The sequence below is a fragment of the Hetaerina americana genome, unplaced genomic scaffold (assembly GCF_022747635.1).
Source record: "Hetaerina americana unplaced genomic scaffold, ioHetAmer1.1.p SCAF_1, whole genome shotgun sequence".
In the NCBI taxonomy this organism is placed as follows: Eukaryota; Metazoa; Arthropoda; class Insecta; order Odonata; family Calopterygidae; genus Hetaerina; species Hetaerina americana.
Window position 1 is genome coordinate 28,746,781 of NW_027286069.1, and position 22,904 is coordinate 28,769,684.

The 22,904-nt window shown below is 39.4% G+C and overlaps 1 protein-coding gene across 2 annotated transcripts in view; it reads right to left on the bottom strand.

Annotated features, from left to right (window-relative positions):
• The window catches only part of raskol (Ras GTPase-activating protein raskol), a 650,862-nt gene that overhangs the window by 272,587 nt on the left and 355,371 nt on the right, over positions 1-22,904 (bottom strand). Inside the window, exons 2-4 of one of the 2 annotated variants that reach the window (XM_071587450.1) lie at positions 21,531-21,670; positions 18,397-18,438; positions 11,911-12,184 (exon numbers count right to left, since the gene is read on the bottom strand). In XM_071587450.1, the coding sequence (XP_071443551.1) occupies positions 11,911-12,184; positions 18,397-18,438; positions 21,531-21,670 (456 nt within the window). The remainder of the gene's footprint in view (positions 1-11,910; positions 12,185-18,396; positions 18,439-21,530; positions 21,671-22,904) is intronic. The other variant, XM_071587458.1, reaches the window with a different exon arrangement.

The following is a 22,904-nucleotide window of genomic DNA, read 5'->3' on the forward strand; positions in this document are numbered from 1 at the left end:
AATAGCGCTTTAATAAAAATGGGCAATGCGAATTTGAAGAAGTCGAAGTTAAAATATTTTTATCATAATACGCCAATCGGCAAATTTATCGGTCAAGTGCTAGCGGATTCTTGAAACTGACAGAAAACACATTAACTATTTCGAAGAGAATGTTTCCGCAGATGTTTATAGCATCCATATTCTTCTCTCTCTGCTTCTTACACTCATTCCGTCTCAGTAAATACCCGTCCAAAGTGAAGCTTTTTTTGTTCCTTCTATATGACAGCATGTTAGGAGGAAATGGCATTGTAACTGATTCCTTTCTAAAACAACCGATTAGTATTCCACGAACATATACCACATTGAAAATTAATCTCGATGCGATATCGGGACGCTAAACCATTGCAGAATGAGGGGTTGAAATAATACCTATTATCTAAAGGTCAGGTAAGTTCATTCTCAAATAATTTCAGCTTCAACATCATACCTTTTTCATTGGCCATTTGGAATTAAAAGGCTCGACTACTGGAGACACGCAGCTAAACGCAGGTGATCTCGGGGCAACATAGACCATGAATCTTCTGCACGCACTGACGGCCATACGACAAATATGGCGAGACGATCGAGTTTTATCACAGTGTACTACCATTTAGTAACTCCTCGCATAATACGTCCCCTTCCAATCACTGAACTGTACCTCCTGATACATTCTCATATAAGGCTACAATAAATTGCTCTATATGGTTACGATAGCATCAACAGCATCGATACTATTATGTGAGTTTGGAGGCGCCCCAGATATATATTACTGGCGCCGATGAAATTGGCTCCTACCCAATAAATCGGGTCTAAATAATAGCAATTCATCGCTGTAAACTATTTTAAATGGAAATGCAGCCTTTAAGGTCTACATGAAACTCGAAATCCGAATCACCGATCTTCCATACAATAAAAAACTTGTGTCACGGAGAAAAGAAAATAAATGTATAATTCGGGTGCTAAAAGTAAACCCATTCCTATGTACATGTCCATCAACCCGAATCTGCCTGTAAAAGTGATAATTTCCGAAGTTTACATCGCAAAGATCTGCAATTTTCTTTACTTCACAAACTCCGAGAGATAATAGTCTTTTTCCGTTAAATTTGGTTACATCGACTTGTTCAAGGATGTCCAATGAGGTTTGGTGCAAATTTAACGCCACCAATTCACTACTACTACTATACGAACTACTTTCATCGTTATTTAAAATGTCATCATTCATAACAGAGAGAACCACAAGGGAATTACCTCCGTACTTCCAACACTAAATCAGCCCTTTGCCTTCTAAGACGGTAACCTCAGTGACACACTAAACTCTCCAACATCTGCATATAGCCTTCTGCTCTTGTACGCCGAGATGCGGAATATATTTTTCCAACTTAGAATTATTAAGGTCACTTCGGCGAAACGGGTGACATCACGAACTATAAAATATTTATGCGCTTAAAAAATGAACATGAATTAAGGCACATGTATGAAAATAATTAGAGCCGCAGGTAGGTATGCACGAAATTTCAGTGAAATGCGCCACGAAAGTGTTCTCCTCCTCTCAGTATGGCTCGGAAGTGGGTATACAGAGGAAACTTACCAAGAAGAGATCTTAAAAAACAAATATTTCAAGAAATAAATAATAACCCGGCCTCGAGAGGGCGATGTTTGCTCTCTCACGGGTTCAAGCGCTTAAGCCCGTCGTGCGGCAACCCCCTTGACGGCGCCACTCACCCGCTCATCCACCTCCGTCGTGCCGTTCCTACTCTCGCGCTTCAAGAAGGGATATACATACGCAAAGGGAGTCTATTCACCTGGCTTGCGAACATTAGCTAGCGAGCGGGGGAGGGAACGGGGGCTGAACCGCGAGTGCACCTTGGCGACACTTAAAAGCGAGTATTGATTAAGTAGGAGCGCCGTGTACGCGGAACAGGAGTTCACTTCGCGGCTGAGGGAGCGCGACATCGAAAATCTGGCCAATTGGGCGATACCGCGTGAACAAATAATGGATAAGATCTGTCAGTATGTATGGACCGGTTGGTTTGTTCGACAAATACATCCACGTTGGTTACACCAGATCCGTTGAAGAATGTCTGCGGAGCTGCATGGAAGACATAAACGTCGTTTAACAAACACTGGGAAAATATTCGAATTAAAAAAGTTTAGGATAGTGCAGTTTCGAGTTTATTGGACACCACCTTAAATATGCGCTGGATAGAACCCGGGCTATCGGAGTGGGAGCCAGTACACTGTCCACCAACCCAACTCGATCCCCCTTTCCTCAGAAGGAACAAATATTTTAACTGAGAAAGAGAGACAAATACAATGAGAGAAGCTGTTCCTTTAGTTATAAATCGTTTTCAACGAACGGAGTGTCACAATAGCTTTTGAAGTATTTGAAAAATTATTCTTTCATATAATTTTGTAATAATTAGGCCCTATTAGTGGGTCGGAGTCAACGAAAAAAAGGCTGTAGTGTAGTAGATTAACACTGCGTAACAATAACGCCGACAAGGAAGAAATATGAGCCCGAACCATATTGATAGGCAGACCACAGCGAGAAACAAAGAGAAATTAACTATCGAACCCTCCCTCGGAACAATCCGTGCCACAAGAATAGAAATTATTATGCACCGAAATTCGAGCTACCCAAAGAAAAATGTTTACCTTAGGCAAAAACAACGGGTCACGGAAGTCCTATATCCCAGCGAGATATTCCTTGTCATTCATGTCAGACTTGAGCAGTTACTAGTGTTCATGCTAATAAAAATATATACTTAAGAGTCAAATATCCTCCAAATTGACTGATTATAATATCCGATTCATCAGCACGACATTTTATACCTTTCAAATACGTCAGCCATGAATTTGATCAACAAGGAATTTCAGATGGAATATTTAAAAAAACAATTACTAATATAAAGTACAAATTCCTTTTCCGTTACACTCATACATTAAGAATGAGTTTGATGACAATTCTGGTCCAAAAGTTTAAATAAACAGGGGTAATACTTCCAAAATCACTTAAGTTTTGACTTCACGGCTCTTCGTACATAAAACTTGCTTTCGGGCTGTCAGGTTATTCAAACGCTCCATGTAGTAATTAACTAGGCGTATATCCGAGAAAAGGCATTTGGTCTTTAAATGGAAAGAAGCTGAAAAAAGTATATGCATCACGCCGGATGCCCATCCGAGGTTGAAAGTAGAGGCGGGGAGAAGGAGAAAGAGAGGAAGGGGAGGTAGGGAGGGTGCAGAAGGATGTGGGATCCCCCGAACCCTCCTTCCTCCGTGGCGGATGTCCACAAGACCTCGAGCCTCACTTCCGCTTCCCCGCCTTGCGTCATTTGTCTTACTTCTTCCAGACGAGAGCCGTCACATACTTGGGTCAGCTCATCAACAATCCACTTCCCCACGTGAGCGTTACTCAGCCTTGCGGGAGGGAAATAAGAGCGGGATGCCGCGAAGAGTGGTGTGTTTTTACGCAAATTCACGCGTCAAAAGAATGCGCGATCCGTCTCGCCTTGAATTACGCGGGATGAGTACATGGATGCGATTGAGACGCCGCAACACCAATCGCCCGTTCATCGACTCTCATTCGAACATTTACTGGTCCTACTTTCGGGGAGGACACGCTGTATTTCAAGGTGACTAGGGAAATTCTCATTTAATGTGCAACGACACCCTATGTCTTCAAGAAGGAACACAATGATGATGAGAATGTCAAAAGCACATTTACTCTTCATAGAAAAAACTTGGAGAGCGTGCGCCATTCGCAAAACCTAATTGTCATCTTTAGTTTTTCAATATTAAGCATTTTTAAAAGGTGACTAATCATCAGAAGTTATTTGAGTAATGGAAAAATCGCCATTAACACTTTCAACTTCTAATAAAATAATCAGACTTGAGGAGTTTACCAACAAATGGTCAAGACAATCAGTTTTAGAATGGCAACACATGAATTTAAATAGCGGAAAAGGAGAACACAAAAAAGAACAATCGCTATTAACTGACTACTTTATTTCTTTCTTGTCCCACCTTTATCCTCGCGGGTTTATTATTATTAAGGTAGATGGCCTAAGATAGTGACCAATTAAATCCATGTTTTTTGAGGTTTTTTTCATCTCGATACCTGGCTTATAATGGAAAATTAATTTGAAAATACAACGATGTGAAGTTGGTGCTTGGATTTTAGCGAACTACTAGCATGATTGACGCGCGCAAATGATACGTGTATGGCACGCAGTGACTTGATTTCTCGTTTTTCGTTTATATACCGCGATTGGATACGCACCAATTATAAGGGCACAACATAAAAAATATTTTAACTCGACCATTCGAAATCGGTAAATGGAAATATTCCCCATGGTCACCCCAACCTTAGTTGAAAAATGTGTTCCTGAGACACGTAGACAGATGCCAGTCGCATATACCCTAAGTATTTCCGGTTTAAACTCAGTGATAGGGGGGGAAGGAACTGAATGGAGTGGGGCGGCGAGCAGGGAGGAGGGAAGCTTGGCGCGATGGATGAGATTCGAAGGACGATGAGTACGGGAGTCTCGAGCGGAGGCATCGCCAAGGGATTCGTAGAACCGTCCGCCGCCGAGATATTCGTGCGAGACACGTCCGATTCCATTCATCCGGCGACATCCTCTCTTTATTCCTCCGTCTTCGGGCGACTGGGATAAATATGGTGATCTACGTCCGGCACTGACAGACTATTGATGCCATACTGCAAGGGGGTACCTATCACTGGCGAGCAAGGCGTGAAAATATTCAGACGCTCTCCCGATCTCCATCGACGGGATGGGCTGGGAAAGCAACTTTCCAAGGTGGTCGTTTGAAATTTAAGTGGAGAGTACGCCTGGTTGAAAGATTTACTTCCTTTACGCCAAGCTTTCGACAGCCGTGATTATCATGCCAAGAGCGCAGATACGACATACATCCAAAACAACTGACCATTTTCCAATACAAATACTTCTATCAATGCTGTATTCTTTTATACCAAGATTGGTTTCCCTCTCACTGTTTTTTCAACTTATCCCATGCCGGGAATTCAACCATTATCTCCGGACTCAAATATAATTCACCGGACATGATCGGCTCGCGAGCGATCATGTTACGGAAATTGCACATTAAATCTTCGGATTTTGTGCAGGTTACTACGGACGACTAGTACTACCGACGACATATACACATATGAGTATTATGCATGGGATTTGGAGGAGTGTTGGTATATGTGTAAAAGTAAAATGGACGAAAACCACGGCCAAGATTATTGATATTCAAAACCAACTTCTGAATATAATTCAAAGCAAGTAAAGGTAGGTTAGGAATTGAAACATATTTTGAAAAGTTTATTGGGTTATTATTGATAAAACATCTTTTAAGGCTTGTAGACGCCTGTTTTAATCTGCCAAATATTTCGCAAGTAAACTAATTATTTTGGAGGTAAAATAATCTTGGGAAGTGTACCGTAGGTAATGAAATTTGATGCAATAAGTTAAGAAGAGGTACTTAATAGGTGGCATTGTATAGAAACAATCTTGAATACCTCAACATTTCCAGCGCAGTGCAGAATGATTTTATTCGTGAAATAAACAAATCATAACGAAGATTCGCCCGATCAAAAACAATTTGTTTTTGAAGACGACATAATCGTCACAACGGCAATCGGAGTGTCCATGGATGGGAACCTCGAGATGCATGTGATTTATGTGCCTACTTACGACCTACCACGAAAAAATTCAAATCGTACTGATTTAAAACTAATGGGGTTGGAATATTCTACTTCAAACTGTACTAAAAAAGATACCGCAAAAGGGTCTTCATGGTAATATACCTATTCCAAATGATCTTTAAAAATTACTTCTTTTTCAAGATTTATGACAAAGTTGGCCAATTTCTTTTCATTACTGGTACTCTTCTGGTGGAATACATCTAAGAGGAAGGAAATACTGTCATCGCATTATCGAAATATCATCATTGGATATAGTCGCTGATAACATATTATGCAGATGTATTTTACATTTGCATGGGCTACATATTGATTGACTCTAATAATTTGAATTTTATCTGGGTAACATTCCGGGTATATTCCGCGAATTTTGAAATTTCGCGGGTTACGTATATTTGATTTTCGATTTTTCGTGGCGTTATGTTGGTACTTATGTCTCTCACTAATGCCGAAGAGTTCGGCCATTTCGAATGTTCAGTTAATTGTTGACAGCTCTTTTGCTTGGGCGTGTTTTGGCTTGTCTTCGATTTTTTCCTGTCCCAAAAAATGGATAAAAGAAACGGATAGCCGCGAAATTCTTACAAAAATTGCTAAATTTCGACCAAAACAGGCAACACATTAACATAACTAATGAGGTGTTGGACTCAGTCCGCGACGACCCAAATTTGCTCCAGAGGGTCATAACTTGTGGCTAATCATGGGTTTATGGTTATGACGTGGAAACTCCCAATCATCCCAATGGAAGCTGCAGCAAGAGCCGAGACCGAAAAAAGCGAACCAAGTTCGGTCGAATGTGAAAGTTTTCCTTACAGTTTTCTTCGATTGCAGGGGCGTGGTGCATCTTGTTGGAGTTCTTGCCACAGAACGGTAGAACCGTAAATAAGGAATATTACATGCAAATTATGCGCTATTTACGCGAAGCAATCCGCCACAAACGCGCGGATTTGTGGGAGAACAAAAATTGGCTTTTGCACCATGACAACGCCCCTGCTCACACATCCTTACTTGGGCGCAAATGTTTTGCCAAAAACATCGTACTAATTATGCCGCAGCCACCGTGATCCCCAGATCTGGCCCCCACTGACTTTTTCTTTTTCCTGAAACTGAAGAGTCCCATGAAAGGACGACGCTACGCTATGATTGACGAGATAAAGACTGCTTCGAAGGAGGAGCTGAACAAGATAACAAAAAATGATTTTATAAAGTGCTTCGAGGATTGGAAAAAAACGTTGGAATAGATCTAATGGGGATTACTTCGAAGGGGACAAAATCTATTTAGACGCCGCGAATCTATTTCATAAATTCAATTTGAGCATTTTTTATTCAATGACAGGTATACTGAAATCTCTATGAAAATTATCTGTAAAGAGATCTTTCGAAGAACTCTCATTACCCTCGGCAATATGTATTTCAATTCGAATGTGGCAGTGAACACCTTAACGCCTAAAAGAAGATGACCACTCTCAAGCAAACCAAGAGCAAACATTTCGTTAGCACGAACGCTCATAAATACAAAATATAACTCAGATTAAGTGTATGTTGCTTCAGCCTTTTTACAGCTCCGTAGAGCACCGTAAACCACCTGCGAGACAGCGTAGCAGCGCGGCCTCGGACGTCCTACTTCTCGGTTGTTCACTTATGCCATCTTGTGGCCGTCAACTGCAGCTCACAGCAGTCAAGAAAATTGGAAAGTAGTACACGAGTTGGGCGTTAGAGGGACACCAGTCCAGATCGTTGGCGGAAGATTATGAAAGCAAAGGTAGTATGGTCTTCAGTTTCGTAAGGGGTACCCGTGCAGAGGCTCTGATGCAAAGAGCCTCGGACCTAAAGGAAATCCAAAACGAAAGCCTTTTGAAGGGGTTCGGAGTCAAAGGAAAGAAATGAATATTAGGAAGAGGAATGGAGAAATTATGCAGTAGCCTTCAGGAGGAAATCCGAGTCTTTTTCCAGAAAAAAGGAGGAAGTAGTCCTCGCGATACTTCGAAGAAAATATTCACCATGAGCCGCTCATAATTTACCTTTAAATAAGTTTAGTATCATGAATAATATACACAAATTAATGAAAGTTAAAATACAAGTATATAAGTATGCGGTGAAAATGGTAGTTTAGAAGGTGTCAGGAAATCTTATATTGAGCCTTCTTGGGAAAAATAAGTATCATTCAATCCACTACGAAATCCAGCACCAATAATTTCTCAAGTACCTGTGGATCTATTGCAATTATTACTAGTGAAGACTCATATTTAATAGCGGAATACATTATTCGAACAGATTACTTCATATTACATTAATGGAAGACTACGTTAAAAGAGCAAAAGGCAATATTTAGAATAAAAGATCAAGTTTGGATGATTTAAAGAGAATAATGCAATAAAAAACAGCCAAATGAACTGCAAATTTACTGTGGACAATTAAAAAACAAAAGATCTTCACGCCTCCGAGAATTATTATCGCTATCGGATAAATATTCAATCCTGTACGAAGGAAAAAACACGAATAGAAAAACCATTTAATATTGGAAATACAAAGACTAAGCCACAAGTATCTGCGGCCGCTCGGGAAATAAATACTGCGAAAATACACGGGTCTCACGTTCCAAATAAGTCCCCCACATTTATCATGGAAACAAAGGTATACTAGAACTCCAAGCTAAAAGTCATTAATCTATAAACTACCAAGAACGGCCAAGGCGATTTGGCGCGGATGCAACGATTTAAATGGATGCTAACGTAGGCGATATCCATTATTGCTACTTTATCAGAAAAGCGACGAAAGGCGAGGATAATAATACGAATAGAGGAAGAAAAAATGAAAAAAACGTCTAGTTAAAGAGCGAAGAATAATTTATTTTACGCCAGAGATTTGACAGGGGATTTGAAAAACTTCAAAAGGAAACGTTGAAACTGAAAAGGCATAAAATAATGGAATACGTCGTATACGGAAACGTATTCTGGGACTTTCAACATCGCTGACATTAAAAATTCACTTTAACACTAAACACGACGAACAAATGATAAACGTAGCAAAATAAATATTTAGGCAACTGTACAATGGAAAAAGAAAATGCTATAGCAAAAACCCTCAGGAAAACACTTAAAATAGACTGAATATCATTCTTAGTTTATGCAAAATATATTCGGGCATTTTTTAAGGCTTCTTAAATCTTGCGCAGGCCTCAGGCTTAAATGAGCTTAAGGGTTCATAGTCTGACATTTTTTATTTCAAAATATGTCGGTTTTGCTTATTACATATTTATCGAAAACCGAATAAGCCAATATCGGTACACTTCTAGGAGTTCCAAGATGCAATAACTTAATGGGCGCATAAATAATCTCTACCACCACAAACCCATAGCGTTGAAAAGCAAACTGAGAAAACTCACCTTCGCGCCTTTTCGAGGACGAAGGTTTTATCCAGGTCGTTTATATTTACGGAAATCACTATTTCAACATTTATACACATTTCATCTCCTTCAAAGTGAGCACGTGCTATAAATTTCTCTCCCATTTCAAAATTTTCATCGGTAGTGGTTGAATAATGTCAGTAATTAGGCAGGTTTTTCTAAAATTAAATACTCCCGAGAATAATTTTGGATCAATAATATGTGGGAAAAGGTTTCAAAATATAATACAGAAAAGTTTACACTTTAAACCAAATACGCTGCTGATAATAAATTCAGTACAACGGTAAAATTAAGGCTGATTCTATCCCATATTGCTTCTCGGAGAAGTTTCATCTCACTATATTTCCTATATCCTTGGTCTTGGGCCCTTTTTCTTATACAAAATCAGTAAAACTGTACGACAGTAATGCATTTCAAGTGTTACTCAATACATATCAGCATACACTCGTGTATTTTTACTAAGGAGAGAGTGATTGCAGTAGTCCAACGGATTCCAAACGCTTTTGATTGTTTTTTCCCTAAGCCATTGATATTTTTACCCTAGATCCATTAATCTTTCAAATGGAACACTGAATGATTTCAGACCACCATTGTTCCAAAGCCAAAGCTATTATTTCAGCAACCCGATTTCTTTCCAAATTTTTCTCAAGATTCCTTAAAAACCCTTCAACAAAATCTTAAAACTAAGTAAACAAAAGTATCAACTCCCTACTGTTAAAAATATATATAAAAAATTTTAAAAAAGGTACGTTATAGCTAGTGTACTTTCAAAATTATGTAATAATTGTGAGTAGCCACTTCTGACATTCTTCTTGTGCGTCCGATGTTGTCGCAAATTTCGGGAACGCTTCTCTACCACTACACTTAATGAAGTACATGAAATTAATTTTTTCGTATACTTCTTTCCGACTTTTAGTGTTTAGGTTTCCTTCAGCACTGCATTCCAATGATGAAACCACATTTAGTCGCAGAGCGTCGCGCTGAGTGTCGTAACGGAGCCTCCGTCGCCACATCACATCCAAAAAGGGTGTCCGCAAGATATATGTGGAAGACTTTTTTCTCTCTTCCCTTTAAGCAAACACGATACCATTTTGGTTGTAAAACCTATAGAGGCCGCGCATGACCCACTACTGGCCTCAGCCGACCACTTTCCCCTCCAGAATGGCTGCTGAAATACTTCAGAAAGGTGCGATACAAAAACATAGCCACGTTTCAGGTTAAGTTATCGCTCGGATTAGGAGTTTATTTCAAAATCACTAGAAAACCACTTCTGTGCACTTTATTTTAGGATGATTGTGCCACCAAGAATTACCTCATAAATCTTGGAAATGACCAGGAATACCCTTCCTCGCAGAATTTTCTTTTGAATGCAAGAAATATGATAACACCAATCAATATTAGGTCTATCATAGGGACAATCACAAGTACGCAAGCGTGTTTTAGAAGAGAATTTTCAGCGGATACATTTTTCCGTGGATGTCTCCAATTACATCCTGTTTCGCATCAAGGGCATTTCTTCCAAACATGTGACGAACAGCTGCCATTCCAGCTAACGGTCGGTGATGTAAGACACTAGCCCTCTAAATGTATCTTTTCTCAGCTGTTTGAGTTTATGTTTTTATTTAAAGGTTCTGCAGTCTGAGACGTTAAATTATCCGAAATAATATTTAATCCGATTCTCAAGTTCTAACATTTTCAAAATAAAAATTCCATGATAAGACAGTACTTGCCACCAAACTATCTGTGGACATGTAGGCAGAATGAAAATGAAGCCAATACAATGAAGTACGACAACGGTGTTTAAACAGCATTTGGATTAAGCACGGAAGGGAGGAATCACCGAGTTAAACTCGGGATATGGCAGATAAAAATAGCGAGGCAACAGGCCTACGCCCTCAATCCGATAAACCAAAGTTGTCTCGCAGGGTTTATTTCATAACCTAATTTAAATGTGACTTAGGTCCAGACGATGTATGAACGTCAAGAGATTGCAAAAGTTTCGGGCACTAAGAGTTTAGGAGTGGAAATCAAACATTTTGGACCCCGCAAAGAAATATGTAACTTTAAAAAAATATTTCAAGGGCATGGACTTATGAGTAAGTAGATGAGAGGTGACAAAGTTAAAAAATACACACGCTTGGGGTCCGACAGCCCACCGTCCAACTTCATTAAAATACTTCAATTACCCACGTTGGCAATTCAACAATCGTCCAAAATCACATTTAATGAAAAAATTGTTCGTTATTCTAATAAAGTTTTATACGTTTACAGGTTATTTGAAAGTCCATATGTCACTGGAAAAGAGTTAGAAATATTTAAGTATTCCTGAATAATGGTTCTTTCCATCGAAGTTCATTTCATGGTTCAAAGCAGAACAATGGGAGGTATGCCAACGATATATGTATCATATCTTCCTTATTATGTAAAACGTCATCAATATATTCGAATAACAAAAATCGCGGTTACAATCAACGCATGCCTACAAATCAGAGATAAGCAAAGCACGACACCGTGACCTAATCTGGAATTACCATATATGAGCATCACATGAAGGTTGCCGAAACCAATCAAGTTAAATGGTGGCATACATACTTTCGTTTAGTTCAAGGTTTAATCATTTTTCCGCAAGGACAAGGGGGCACGACGAAGACGGAGCACCAAACTTGCGTAGACCTTCCGTGGTAGAGATGTGAAGCCCTGGTAGAGAAGTGAAGCTGAAAACGCACATTCATTACGGCCACAAGCCACCCCCCAAGCGGGTACTCACCCATAGGAGAAGCGCCACCGGTAGTGATCCCCTCCTCCCTCAGCGACACCGTCTCCTCGGGGCCTCCATTTCCACCGCCGCCGCCACCCGCCCCCTTCCCCGCGCCCTCGCCGCCTTCCTCGTCCCCGTCCTCGTCCTCCTCGCCGTACTCTTCCTCCTCCTCTTCGAGGAGAGGCGGCGGGGGGCTCAGCTCGTAGCCCCACCTCTTGCGGAAGGCTTTGGCCCCGCCGTCCAGGCGCACCCGCGGGAGATCCACGAACAGAGCGTCGCCGATCTTCACGAGCCGCGACGAGCGGGAAGAGAAAAGAAAGGAAACACGTCAGAAAAATTACATACGCACTGCATATATGTAAAAAAGGAGCAGCAGCGGTCGGCAACCATTTATTTATTTTTGCCAAGGCCAAACAGTCGAATTCTGAAGTTTGGGCGTACCAACTCACTCCAACGCTTTGGATGTGACACTCGAGAACGACCGAAAGGAAAACCCTTCGGCGGCCGTAAGTTACCGATCGCTGCCACAAACCCTCCCCGGTTGGTAAGGAATCAGTTATCATGTAAACCCATTATACAAGGTCAAAGATTATGGTACAAGGAGCAGTTCGTTTTAAACATCCAAAGGGATATATTGTTAGCAATTGTGATTAGGTACACGGTGGAACTGCTGGTCCTTTGCAAATCATGTTAACGGGGGCTTGTTGCAACCATTTCTTTTTTGCCGTGTAAACACACACACATACACACACTCATACGCAGGGGAATTTTTGTGAGCATTCTTACATGAAACCAATTAATAACGAGCACATAAAATAATGAAAAAACAAGTCCAAACAATTCATTAAGAAATAAAAACGAAAAATCATGTGTCATTTATTTTCAAAAATCCAGGAAGAGAAACTTAAAACTTTGTCAAATCAATACATGAGGTATTATCATAGCATTAAAAATCATTGGTTTCACTAATTATATTATTTTAGATGATTCGAGAGTTATGAATTCGGGCAGACTGAACTCATTACCGGCATGAAGATAAGCGATCTTCCCTCACGCCAAAACAAAATCCGAGCTCGATTTATCACCCAACCACCCATGAACTTTGATCATAGTAACGTGGTACAACAAGGATCCTTACCCTTAGGGCTTTCATATTCTCATACAACCACATCGAAAACTATGAATGTGCAAGGGATAGTTCGCTTGCCGACTCGTGGTGCATATTTTACATTAAAATGCCAAGAGAAATTTAAAAAATGTATATTAGTGCGTGTGGATAAAATGGCTTTTTTATACCATATAGAAAGTTTTATACCTCACACAACATTTACGCTCCTTTGCATGCCAATCGTCATTAGTGAGTGGTAGGAAAGTGACATGCTCATCACAGATTTGTTATATCTAACTTTAGGTGAACTATGCATTAAAGGTGATGATGTTAAGGTGAGAAGAAAGCATAGAGCAGTTGAACAGAAATGAGATATATGCATCATTCTAACAAACACAAAAACGCATTCTCACGAAAAACGGCTAAATAAACACGAAATTACAATAATTTACGTGAGTGTGGAACCTCTAAGCACAGAATAAGCTAAATAAAAAGGGAAGAATATTTTTTATTTCATTACAAAGGTTTGATTTTTTTTAATATTTCGAAATATTACTCACATTTGGTAGGGACGCGAGTCGAGTTTGAAGCAGGCTGTTTGGCATTGATGTAATTACTTAAGTCTCGCTCATTGATCACGCACATGTGTTTAACTATCGGAGGAGTTGTGTCGTGAAATTATGCGCGATAGCCCCGCATGTTTTTGTGCCTCCGCGCCCCAACATCCTTCTTATACACCTCGGAGAGAACGGACAGCACATGATCAAACAATACGCCGTCGAGTTTGAAATACCCACTTCCCAAGCGATCAGATTAATTGGTACAAATTTCGATTTAAAATTTAAGTGGATAAGAGCGTGGACCGTTTCCGCTGTGACAAGTGAACCCAGGCACATAGGACGACGGCTTGAGTGATAAATATGCCAGTACGGTGAAGGTCAATTATCTCAGTGTTCACAATCCCCTGTGGGAGTTTCGCCTATCGCTTACGATACTTCCACAAAGGCTATTCGCGGAGTAATTATCTTACAATTAGATCGAGAGCTGGCAACCGGTGGTTTGAGATTTTGATGAGGTTATCCAATTATAGCTTCACTCGGACAGGTGCAAATTATGCCGCGAAGCAATACTCCCCATTAACTGCCGTCACTCGATGATACGCTAACTACTACCGGCAAGTTACACAAATTAGACTCTTCTTGTCTTCCACGCTATTTACGATCAATTAAAGGTCACACCTCCTTAGGACAGACAAGAAAAAACAGAATCGGCCGGCCAGAGGAGAGTAAATAAACACCCATAGATCCACGGTAACCTTTCGACACAATAAATATCCACAAGAGCACCGATGGAATTCATACCACATGGAACACTTAGTATCAAAATCCCGCAACACTAGTCATTTAAAGAAAACGACAGAATAAACATAAAGAGGCATATACTCGAATGCTGCAAAGAAAAGAAAACTGTAAACTAGATTCGTCAATGAAATGACATACGTGAACTTTATCGCACTTTAAGCCAACCTAGAACATTTTGCCTTCTTTCTTTGAAGACGGTAAATTGAAAACCACAGTAATTAATTCAATGGTTGGTTTCATAGGAGAGGACAGAGCTCAAATAGTAATAAGCCTAACGGCGTGCGAATTACAAAGTTTCCCAGAAAGAATTGGCACCAGAAAAGTCACACAGCTTTGGTAAAGCTGAGGGTGAATAGAAGCGCCCTGGGAATCAAACACAGTTGCCCAGCCCTCTGCTCACTGGACTACCATGTCCCCCAGAAAATTTCAGGTTGATAACGAAATCGTGTGAAAAGCGCTGGATACTGCAATTAAGCGTACAAAACAAGAAGTGTGTGGCGCTAATTCTTAGATATTCCCTATTTGCTCAATCTTCTTGCCTACTTCATTAGAAATAAATCAATAACAACAACTCATTGGGCACATTTTTCACGGACTCGTGCCTCAAGCCATATATTCACCCATTTATTCGTTAGTTATTGAGCGTCACTTGAATCGATGTATCCAAAGTGGCATCTTCAGTGGATGAATCCAAATAAAATAAATCCTCCAAGGAAAAATACGGTCACACATCTGTCACAAGCATGCCGTACACCAATGCGCTATAGTATGACAAAAAAACAAAAGTGAATGAATGACGGTTAAAACGGAACGGTAATAAAATGTGAAGGAGAGAAAATGAATGAAAGTATAAGATCAGTTGTCCGACCAACACACCCTCTCCTGAAAGCCAGGCGAATCCATCTTGAGGGGGAGGAAACCGAGGAAAAGGAAGCAAAGTTGGGAAGGATGGAGGCAGAGGGTGAGGAGAGGCGGGGGTCTCCAGTATTAGCCGACTTTCGTGGCAATGCGCCAAAATTTGGGGTCACTCGGCTTCGAGGCCCAGACAGCTCGTGAATTTATGATAAACCCTTTCCCAGAGGGGGAAACATGAGGAAAATGAGATAAAGAACAGCTCTAGGAATATTTTATGCAACATATAGCCTAAATTTGGTATACAATGACAAGTAATTCAACAAATTTAAGGAAATAAGAGAAATATGAAGTTATGAGGGCGAGGCGCATTCCTGGCTCTCCCCTAAAACCATCCACTCTACTCTAGGCCAAATGTTTCATTTCTTCTTACCCATTATCTCTATCAGGTCTTCTTTGCACGAAAATGTTGTCATCTGTCCTATTCCACAAGGATACTTTGTTCCAAATTACTAGAGATGATACTTTCCAATACGTTTCGCATTGCCAATTCCCATTTCATTGATCAGACATTAATTTCACTTATTTTATTCAACTTTTCAATTTATTTAATTTTAGCCTTCTCCAGAAAATAACCATTCATTTCTTACACCTAATTTTCGCACACATACAAGTAGGACCCATGTTTCAACGTCATATGCTAGAACGCTCCTACTAGGGATATTTTTACATTATCTTGATTTTTTCATAGCAAATATTTGTAGGTCTGAAAGAATTTATTGTTTTGGAAAGTTTTTTTTATTGCGAATTCCATTAATCATTCTTTTCTCCTTCCCTCGTCTATTATAATTAATATCAAGGTTTTCAACACAACAAAGCTCGTTAATTTTACTGACATTATTATTACTTGAAAGTCCTCTTTTTTTTGCCTAACACTTACATCCATTTTTTTTGGACGAAATATAAAAGCGTTTCCACTCCCCTCACATTAGTATTCTCTCACATTCTCAGCTTTAGAAAACCTTAACACAGGACCGCTGAGGGGAAGTTCTCATATAAAAAATAATTGATAAATTGAGAATAAATATATACACCCAGAAAATTGGAGTGTGTTTCCATGAAATTTTTTCAGTTGTTTATTTTTGATGATTTCGAATCCATTCTCTTCACATGACCAAAACAGAGCATTACGCATACTTCGAGCGGGTCTATTACAAGTACATTCAATACACGTTAATCCAAGACCCACTCAATCCTCACCCTATCTCTCCTGTTTTTACTTCCATGTGTTCATAATTTTTTTTACATTTCTCAAGTATCCCGTACTTACCCACCGTATTTTTCCGACATGCATTTACTGACAGACCCAAGTTTCACTCCAATACAATAATGTAAGGAGTACACTTCCATACAACAGAGAAAAAAATTATTTTTGCATTGTATTTGGGCTCAGCTTTTTTTCAGACTAGTTGAAAAGGTTGCGCTCGAAGTCGGTCATTTATATGTCATTGGCTCCCGAAAAGGGCATTATTATGAATTATAATCATTGTGTCACAACTTCTGATTTGAAACGAGAAAGAAGAAAATAAAGTCATAGAAGAAAGTACACATGTACATAAACAATAATATATAAGATAGATAAACAACTAATTTAGGACTCATAAGGTGATTTAAGATGCAGGGCAACCATCGTGGCTACGCAGAATAGATGGTGCGTCGGTTGATAACAAAGAGCTGCATCAACTGCTTATCTCATTCCAACTCCTAAGCTCTCATAGGCAATGGAAGAATACAGGCTACTTTATTTAATCGTGAAGTAATCGAAGATTAGACGTCAGAAAACTAGGTTTCATCATTAACTATTTATAGTACGAAGAAATTAATGCTTTGTTTACACTGGCGTTCCATGAACGCGAGCGGGGAATACGAGAGCCAGTATCCAAGGGCATAAATATAGAAGACCTTCCATTGTTGAGTCTTCCTGACGTCAGCGGACTATAAACATAAGCCACCACGTGTATCGGAGGAATACTGCGACCACGGAGCATGAGGCAAAAGCCGAAAATGGGGTCGAAGAGGAGGGGGTACGAGAAAAACGAAGTGGGAAGGGACGAGAAATGAAGTGGGGAGTCAAGAGTCAGAGAAAAAGACCTTGTCAAACTATCTTTCCTCTCAATACGTAATCGAGCGGGCCATGTGGAAAAGTTTCACCCTCGTTTTCCTTCTCATTGTCTTATCGCAAAATTCAGTTTTTACGAAAAGTAAGAGATAAATATCCATGAACATGTGGAAAAAGTTAAATTATCACTGTCACTGTCACAGTCACAACGACGATGGGACCATAGGTACTAAACCAGTTTTCGACGTGGATTTTAACTTATTTTTGGTTTCATTTATATATCATATATACTATATTTATTTGTGTGTATACATCCCTACACCGATTATTCTGTTATTACCAACGCAAGGGGCCTAGAGTGGCAATTGAGTGAAGACAAACGTAACGATTTTTAAAATTCCATCTTTGCAGAAGACAATTTTTAATTAATTAAGGGCCCTCCCCGGTGAACCAGAAGACATATCTCTCGCACTATCCTTAATTAAATAAAAATACACAGTTCCAATCTCATTTTGGTGTTTCCCCTCCTTCGAACTGGATGATAAGACTGCCGAAATTAGCTCAGGGAACCCACAGTCAGGGAAATCCCAGGGAGTTGTACTCAAAACCACACTAGCAATTCTCTGCTATTCAAATAACCGCCTCAATACAACAGTAGGCTCATAAAGTGCATGCGTTCGCTGAGAAGTACCATCTACGCTAATCGAAATAATTTGCATTCGAGGAATCATTACTCATGCAAGTGGATTTACATACAATAACAATGATGTTAGAATAGCATTTAAAACATACAGCAAAAAATGACGAAACTAAAAGGAAGTCAATTTCATGCAAACAAACAGTCATCATCATGAGCAATCACCAAGAATAACAGGGATACAAGAAACAAATAAACAGCAAAACAACGATTATCGCCGTTAAAGAACCAACAAAAACATAAAATCATGATTTAAACACATAGATGAAAAACGGACGTTTCTTCAAAGAGAAAGGAAACGGAAAGTGATGTGAAGAGACAACATTTCAAGAAAATTAATGCTTTTTCTTTGGCGTACCTTGTTCTGCGACCGCAGTCGAGAGGGAGTGCCGGGAAAGATCTGAAATGAGAAGAGAGAAAGGGGTTTTTTGGTTTGCGTGGAGGGAAGAAAAGGGGAAGGGATAAAGGGAGAAGAGAAAAAGACGGGAGGAGGGAGAAATTGCATTACTGACTTGAGTTAGTAATTAAATCCCAGAAAAGATGAGAGTTGCCCTCGGAAGAAGGAAATCTAATGCGGCAGAGTGACTGCAGCCGGGGAAGACAGCCTCCCTCAGGAGCCTCGCGTGCTCCCCCCCTCCGCGCATGCAGGAGGAGAGCGGAGCGCGGTGACTAGAGAGCGCCGTCCATGAATTATGCCAAGCTCATTTCGGCGTTTGTTCTTTTTCCTTTTTCTTTGGCCTTACCTTCACTATCCCGTGAGTCGAACAGTCATACGAAACCGAACCCGCCCGCGACTAGGATTTTATGAATTAAAACTGAATTTAAACAAAAAAAAACTTTCCATACGTCAGCGCTGTTGGTACGCATTTTGACGCAGTGTTTTTATTAATTTTTACTAGTATTGTTGATTGCAGAGTGCTGCCTAGCTCAACAGCATGGTCTACGGTTGAATATTTCATTTAGGAGCAAGCCCCATTCAAGTAACCTCCGGCATTAAATTGATCAAATTCCGGTTTGTCCCCTTGCGCGGAAATATCGCGATATTCCAAAACACGACGCATAATGAACGCTTGACGTATTTCATGGACGGGGCTCGAGCACATGGGTAATAATAACCCCATTGTTCTATACATGAGCGAGTCAGTTTTCGAGTTTTAAACGGATGCGAATCTATCGTCGACAAAGTTCAAAACTCGTGATAGCAAATGAGATTGATAAAGGTACTGAAGTAGTATCCGCGCTTGATTCAGCCACGCTATTGATTGTTTCATTGTCCTCTCTTTGGAATGAATATTCACCCACCATGTTTGTAATCAATTTTTGAAGGGGTGTAAGTAAATATCCACGAAAAGGGAGTATGACTCTATATTCCATCAAAAAACAAAATATGTTTGGAAACTGATTTATATATTTTTTAATTTTATGTGAATACACCCCGATGTTTGAATATACGCTCCAAATGCGATTCGAGGGCTCCTGCATATTTCAGATGATAAAGAATTTTCATGCATACTCGCTCTTGTCCAACTGAATTAACAAATGAAATTGGTCTGAAGATTTAGAATTTATCCGCCACGATGGAGCTACGAGTATGAGACTATTTAAAAACATAAAAGGGTAGTAATTGAGCGTATTAATATTTTGCGTCCCCTTTTAAAAGGCAAATGTTTCAAAAACTTGTCTTAGGTCAATCAATACTACACAGAAACAGATAAATATGCGACAGTATGCAAAATCACAGAGAAGACAACATTCAATCGACAGGAATTGTAAAAAAAAGCATTTCAAGCGAGGAAATCTTATCATCCAAAACTTGCGCACAGTTTCACAACTAATGCCGAAATCTGACATCGACAATGATTTGTGATCGGTGGCACATATAATTAAAACCATCAACTCCGACTATTATTCGAAAAATGGGTTTCAAACTTCACACTCATCGCGAGTCATACGAGAATAATAGAGAAACACGAGGTGCGTTTCGTCAATTTTATTCATTTAAGGCAGGAAATTTTGAAAAAAAGACATCGAATAATACAAGGTGTGGTTGAAAAAATCTATTCATAAATCATATTCCATAGCAATTAAAATTTTTATAAGAATGGATATACCGAAACAAATTTTGGCCCAAAGTCATAATTATCACCGCTGAAGTAATCATGATAAGGTACACCAGGTGGTGAATGACGAAAAGGGAAACTGCAATTGCAGCCAATATGGGACAGCTGTTTCACGCCATCCGCTTGAAAGCAACATAAGGCCTTCGGTACGTACATTACTTTAGTAGCGGATACCGTATTAATCTTTTTACCTGGGTCGAATTAATAATCCCCATGCAAGAGATAAAAGTCCCCGTGAAGATGTTAAACCAATTTTGTGTTATTTTCACGTAACTAAGCAAAGCAACTAACATGCTCATTGTATTATATATAACTAAACCTTCTACCTAAGAGATGAAAGAACAGTAAGATGAAAGCACAGAAGATGGGTGCGTCAACCCGTTTAAAGATAACAGTAATACACAAAGTAAATTATCCTAAGAATTGAGAAACATATTACTTGAAGTATTTCCGAAATATGTAAATGTGTAAGGGTGTTTAAACGCATGTATAATAAGAAATATCTGATGAAATTATAATAATACCATGATAACCAGATATTATAATATTTTGAGCTTTGATGGTCTGTCTCAAATACCAACAGCTTAAAATGTAAACAATTCCAACAGATACCTTTTACTTGGGAAAAAGTCGGCTTTTTTACATTAGCTTTGTAACTTGCGTAAATTAACGCAAATAAAAGTGAGAGAAATTGATACACAGATAACATTCTTTCATCCGCATACAAAGAGACAATATAAAATACGTAAAATATAAAGTTACCAGACGTCAACTACGGAATATGAAATTAATTCCAATGGAGGGAAATATTTTACTCAACTTTATGCACACATTAAGCAACTACTAACATAAAAAAAGCTGTGTATTAAGTGGCTAAAATAAAGATTCGTTTAATTAGGTATTTGCTTAAGCTCTTTCCTAGTCAATGATAAATGGCCAAAGGTACGTGAAAACATAATAAAATATATTCCCAAATATTGCTACAAAAATGATTTCTTCATTCAAGCAACTGCACAAAGAGAACTCAGGGGTTGTTGGAAAGTAACAAGTAAACGCTATTGTAATTAAATAAAGCATAATAATTCTATAGAGCTACTAGGATAACCAATAATAATGCGAGATCATACAGCAACAAAATCTTAAATAATTATTAAAAACTTGATTTCCAAAAGTAGGCCAACTGTCACCAATTCCGGAGCCAAATAACCTTAAGGCTTGATTGCAGTCAAACATGACCGCATTGCAACCACATCATTGAGCGAACACATGAGCATTGGTGCCAACTCTTTATCATGCGTTCACAAGAAGACGATTCCAAAATGGAGCCAGAGGGGGTAAGGTATGAGAGAACTAAGTTTCCGCAAACACTCACCGACATTTCCTCACTCCGGTATGCGGTGAGTGTCTGTTCGTCTTGAAGCAGCACGCAAAAGTACGGCTCCCATGCCACAAGGGGGACCTTGTCATCCTTGAGGGCATTGCTAGGCCGGTGACCCGTCACAGCTTCTTTGTCTGTAAAGAAATAAAAGGATTTTGTGACACATGCATCGGTATTCAAGTTGGTCCTCTGAAAAGAATCATCTCAAGCTACGTCCTCCTGAAGTAAGTCGGTAAGAACCTTCAAAAAAACAGCCATCCATGTTTTAATCCATTTAGAAATGTGTAAGTACAGATTATGCAATCGGTAAAAGCGCCGTATCATGGATGATGGGACCGCAAAAAATCCTGCATAAAAGTGATGGTCTTGCTGGAAGACAGAGTTATCAGAAAAACTCACTGAAAATTATGTAGAAAAAAATCATATTGCCAAAAGTGTGATCATTTGCGAAAGCAACTGATTGGACCGCACATTACTTGCGTCTTAATTTATTGTTACTTAAAGTAGTGGTGCCACAACCACAGTTGTGGCACCACTGAACTAAGAACTAACATTAAGAAAGAAGTTGAAATTAATTACTGTTTGGCTTGAACGTATTTTGAACAATAAACAAAAAGGCATAATTCATGATAGTCGCTTCAAAAATGTTCCACAAATAGCCTAATACCAAGAAGAAATAATATCGACTCTTCCCGGTAAATAATTCTCTTCGCATTTCACTCTACGAGGTTTTACCCTTTTATGGCAGCGATGATACAATTAATTTCCTATCGTAATGATACTCACAACAAGTTTCCTTGCAGTTACGGAAAAGAAACATTCTATGGATGATCACGTTTGCTTAATACTAAGTTTACATCGCCAACGTATTATCTAAGGTATTAACATCGCCATTCAATGGTTGTGTGGTCATTTTTTGGAAGTCTATCTTTTGAGGGCGGTTTTAGTCGAGACATACAGTGCAATCCTACATTTCTTCGCGTCACCTGACATCTCAAACTGCAATAAATCGTTCTTCAATTCCGCATACATTTTATCTTCCTCCGTTACGTTCAATATCCTTATTCTTTTCCTAACTCTGCCTTGCTTGCCTAAAGTCCTCCTCCTATTACAGTATTCAGCATTCTATGCCAGTAAAAATGCTCTGAATCCATCTTTCGTCCTTCTTTGGATTACTCCTGGCAACCATCTCTCCTTCCCCACCACCTTGTGAAATTTTCTTTGTCTAATACAACTTTGCATCTTATATCCCAACAATTTCGACGATTAGGTCCAAGACATCCTCAAGATAAGCAAACTGCACCACTTGCTCTAGTTTTTGTCTTCCGATTCTAACGTTTCACTTAACTTGCCTCTTTCTCAAAAATC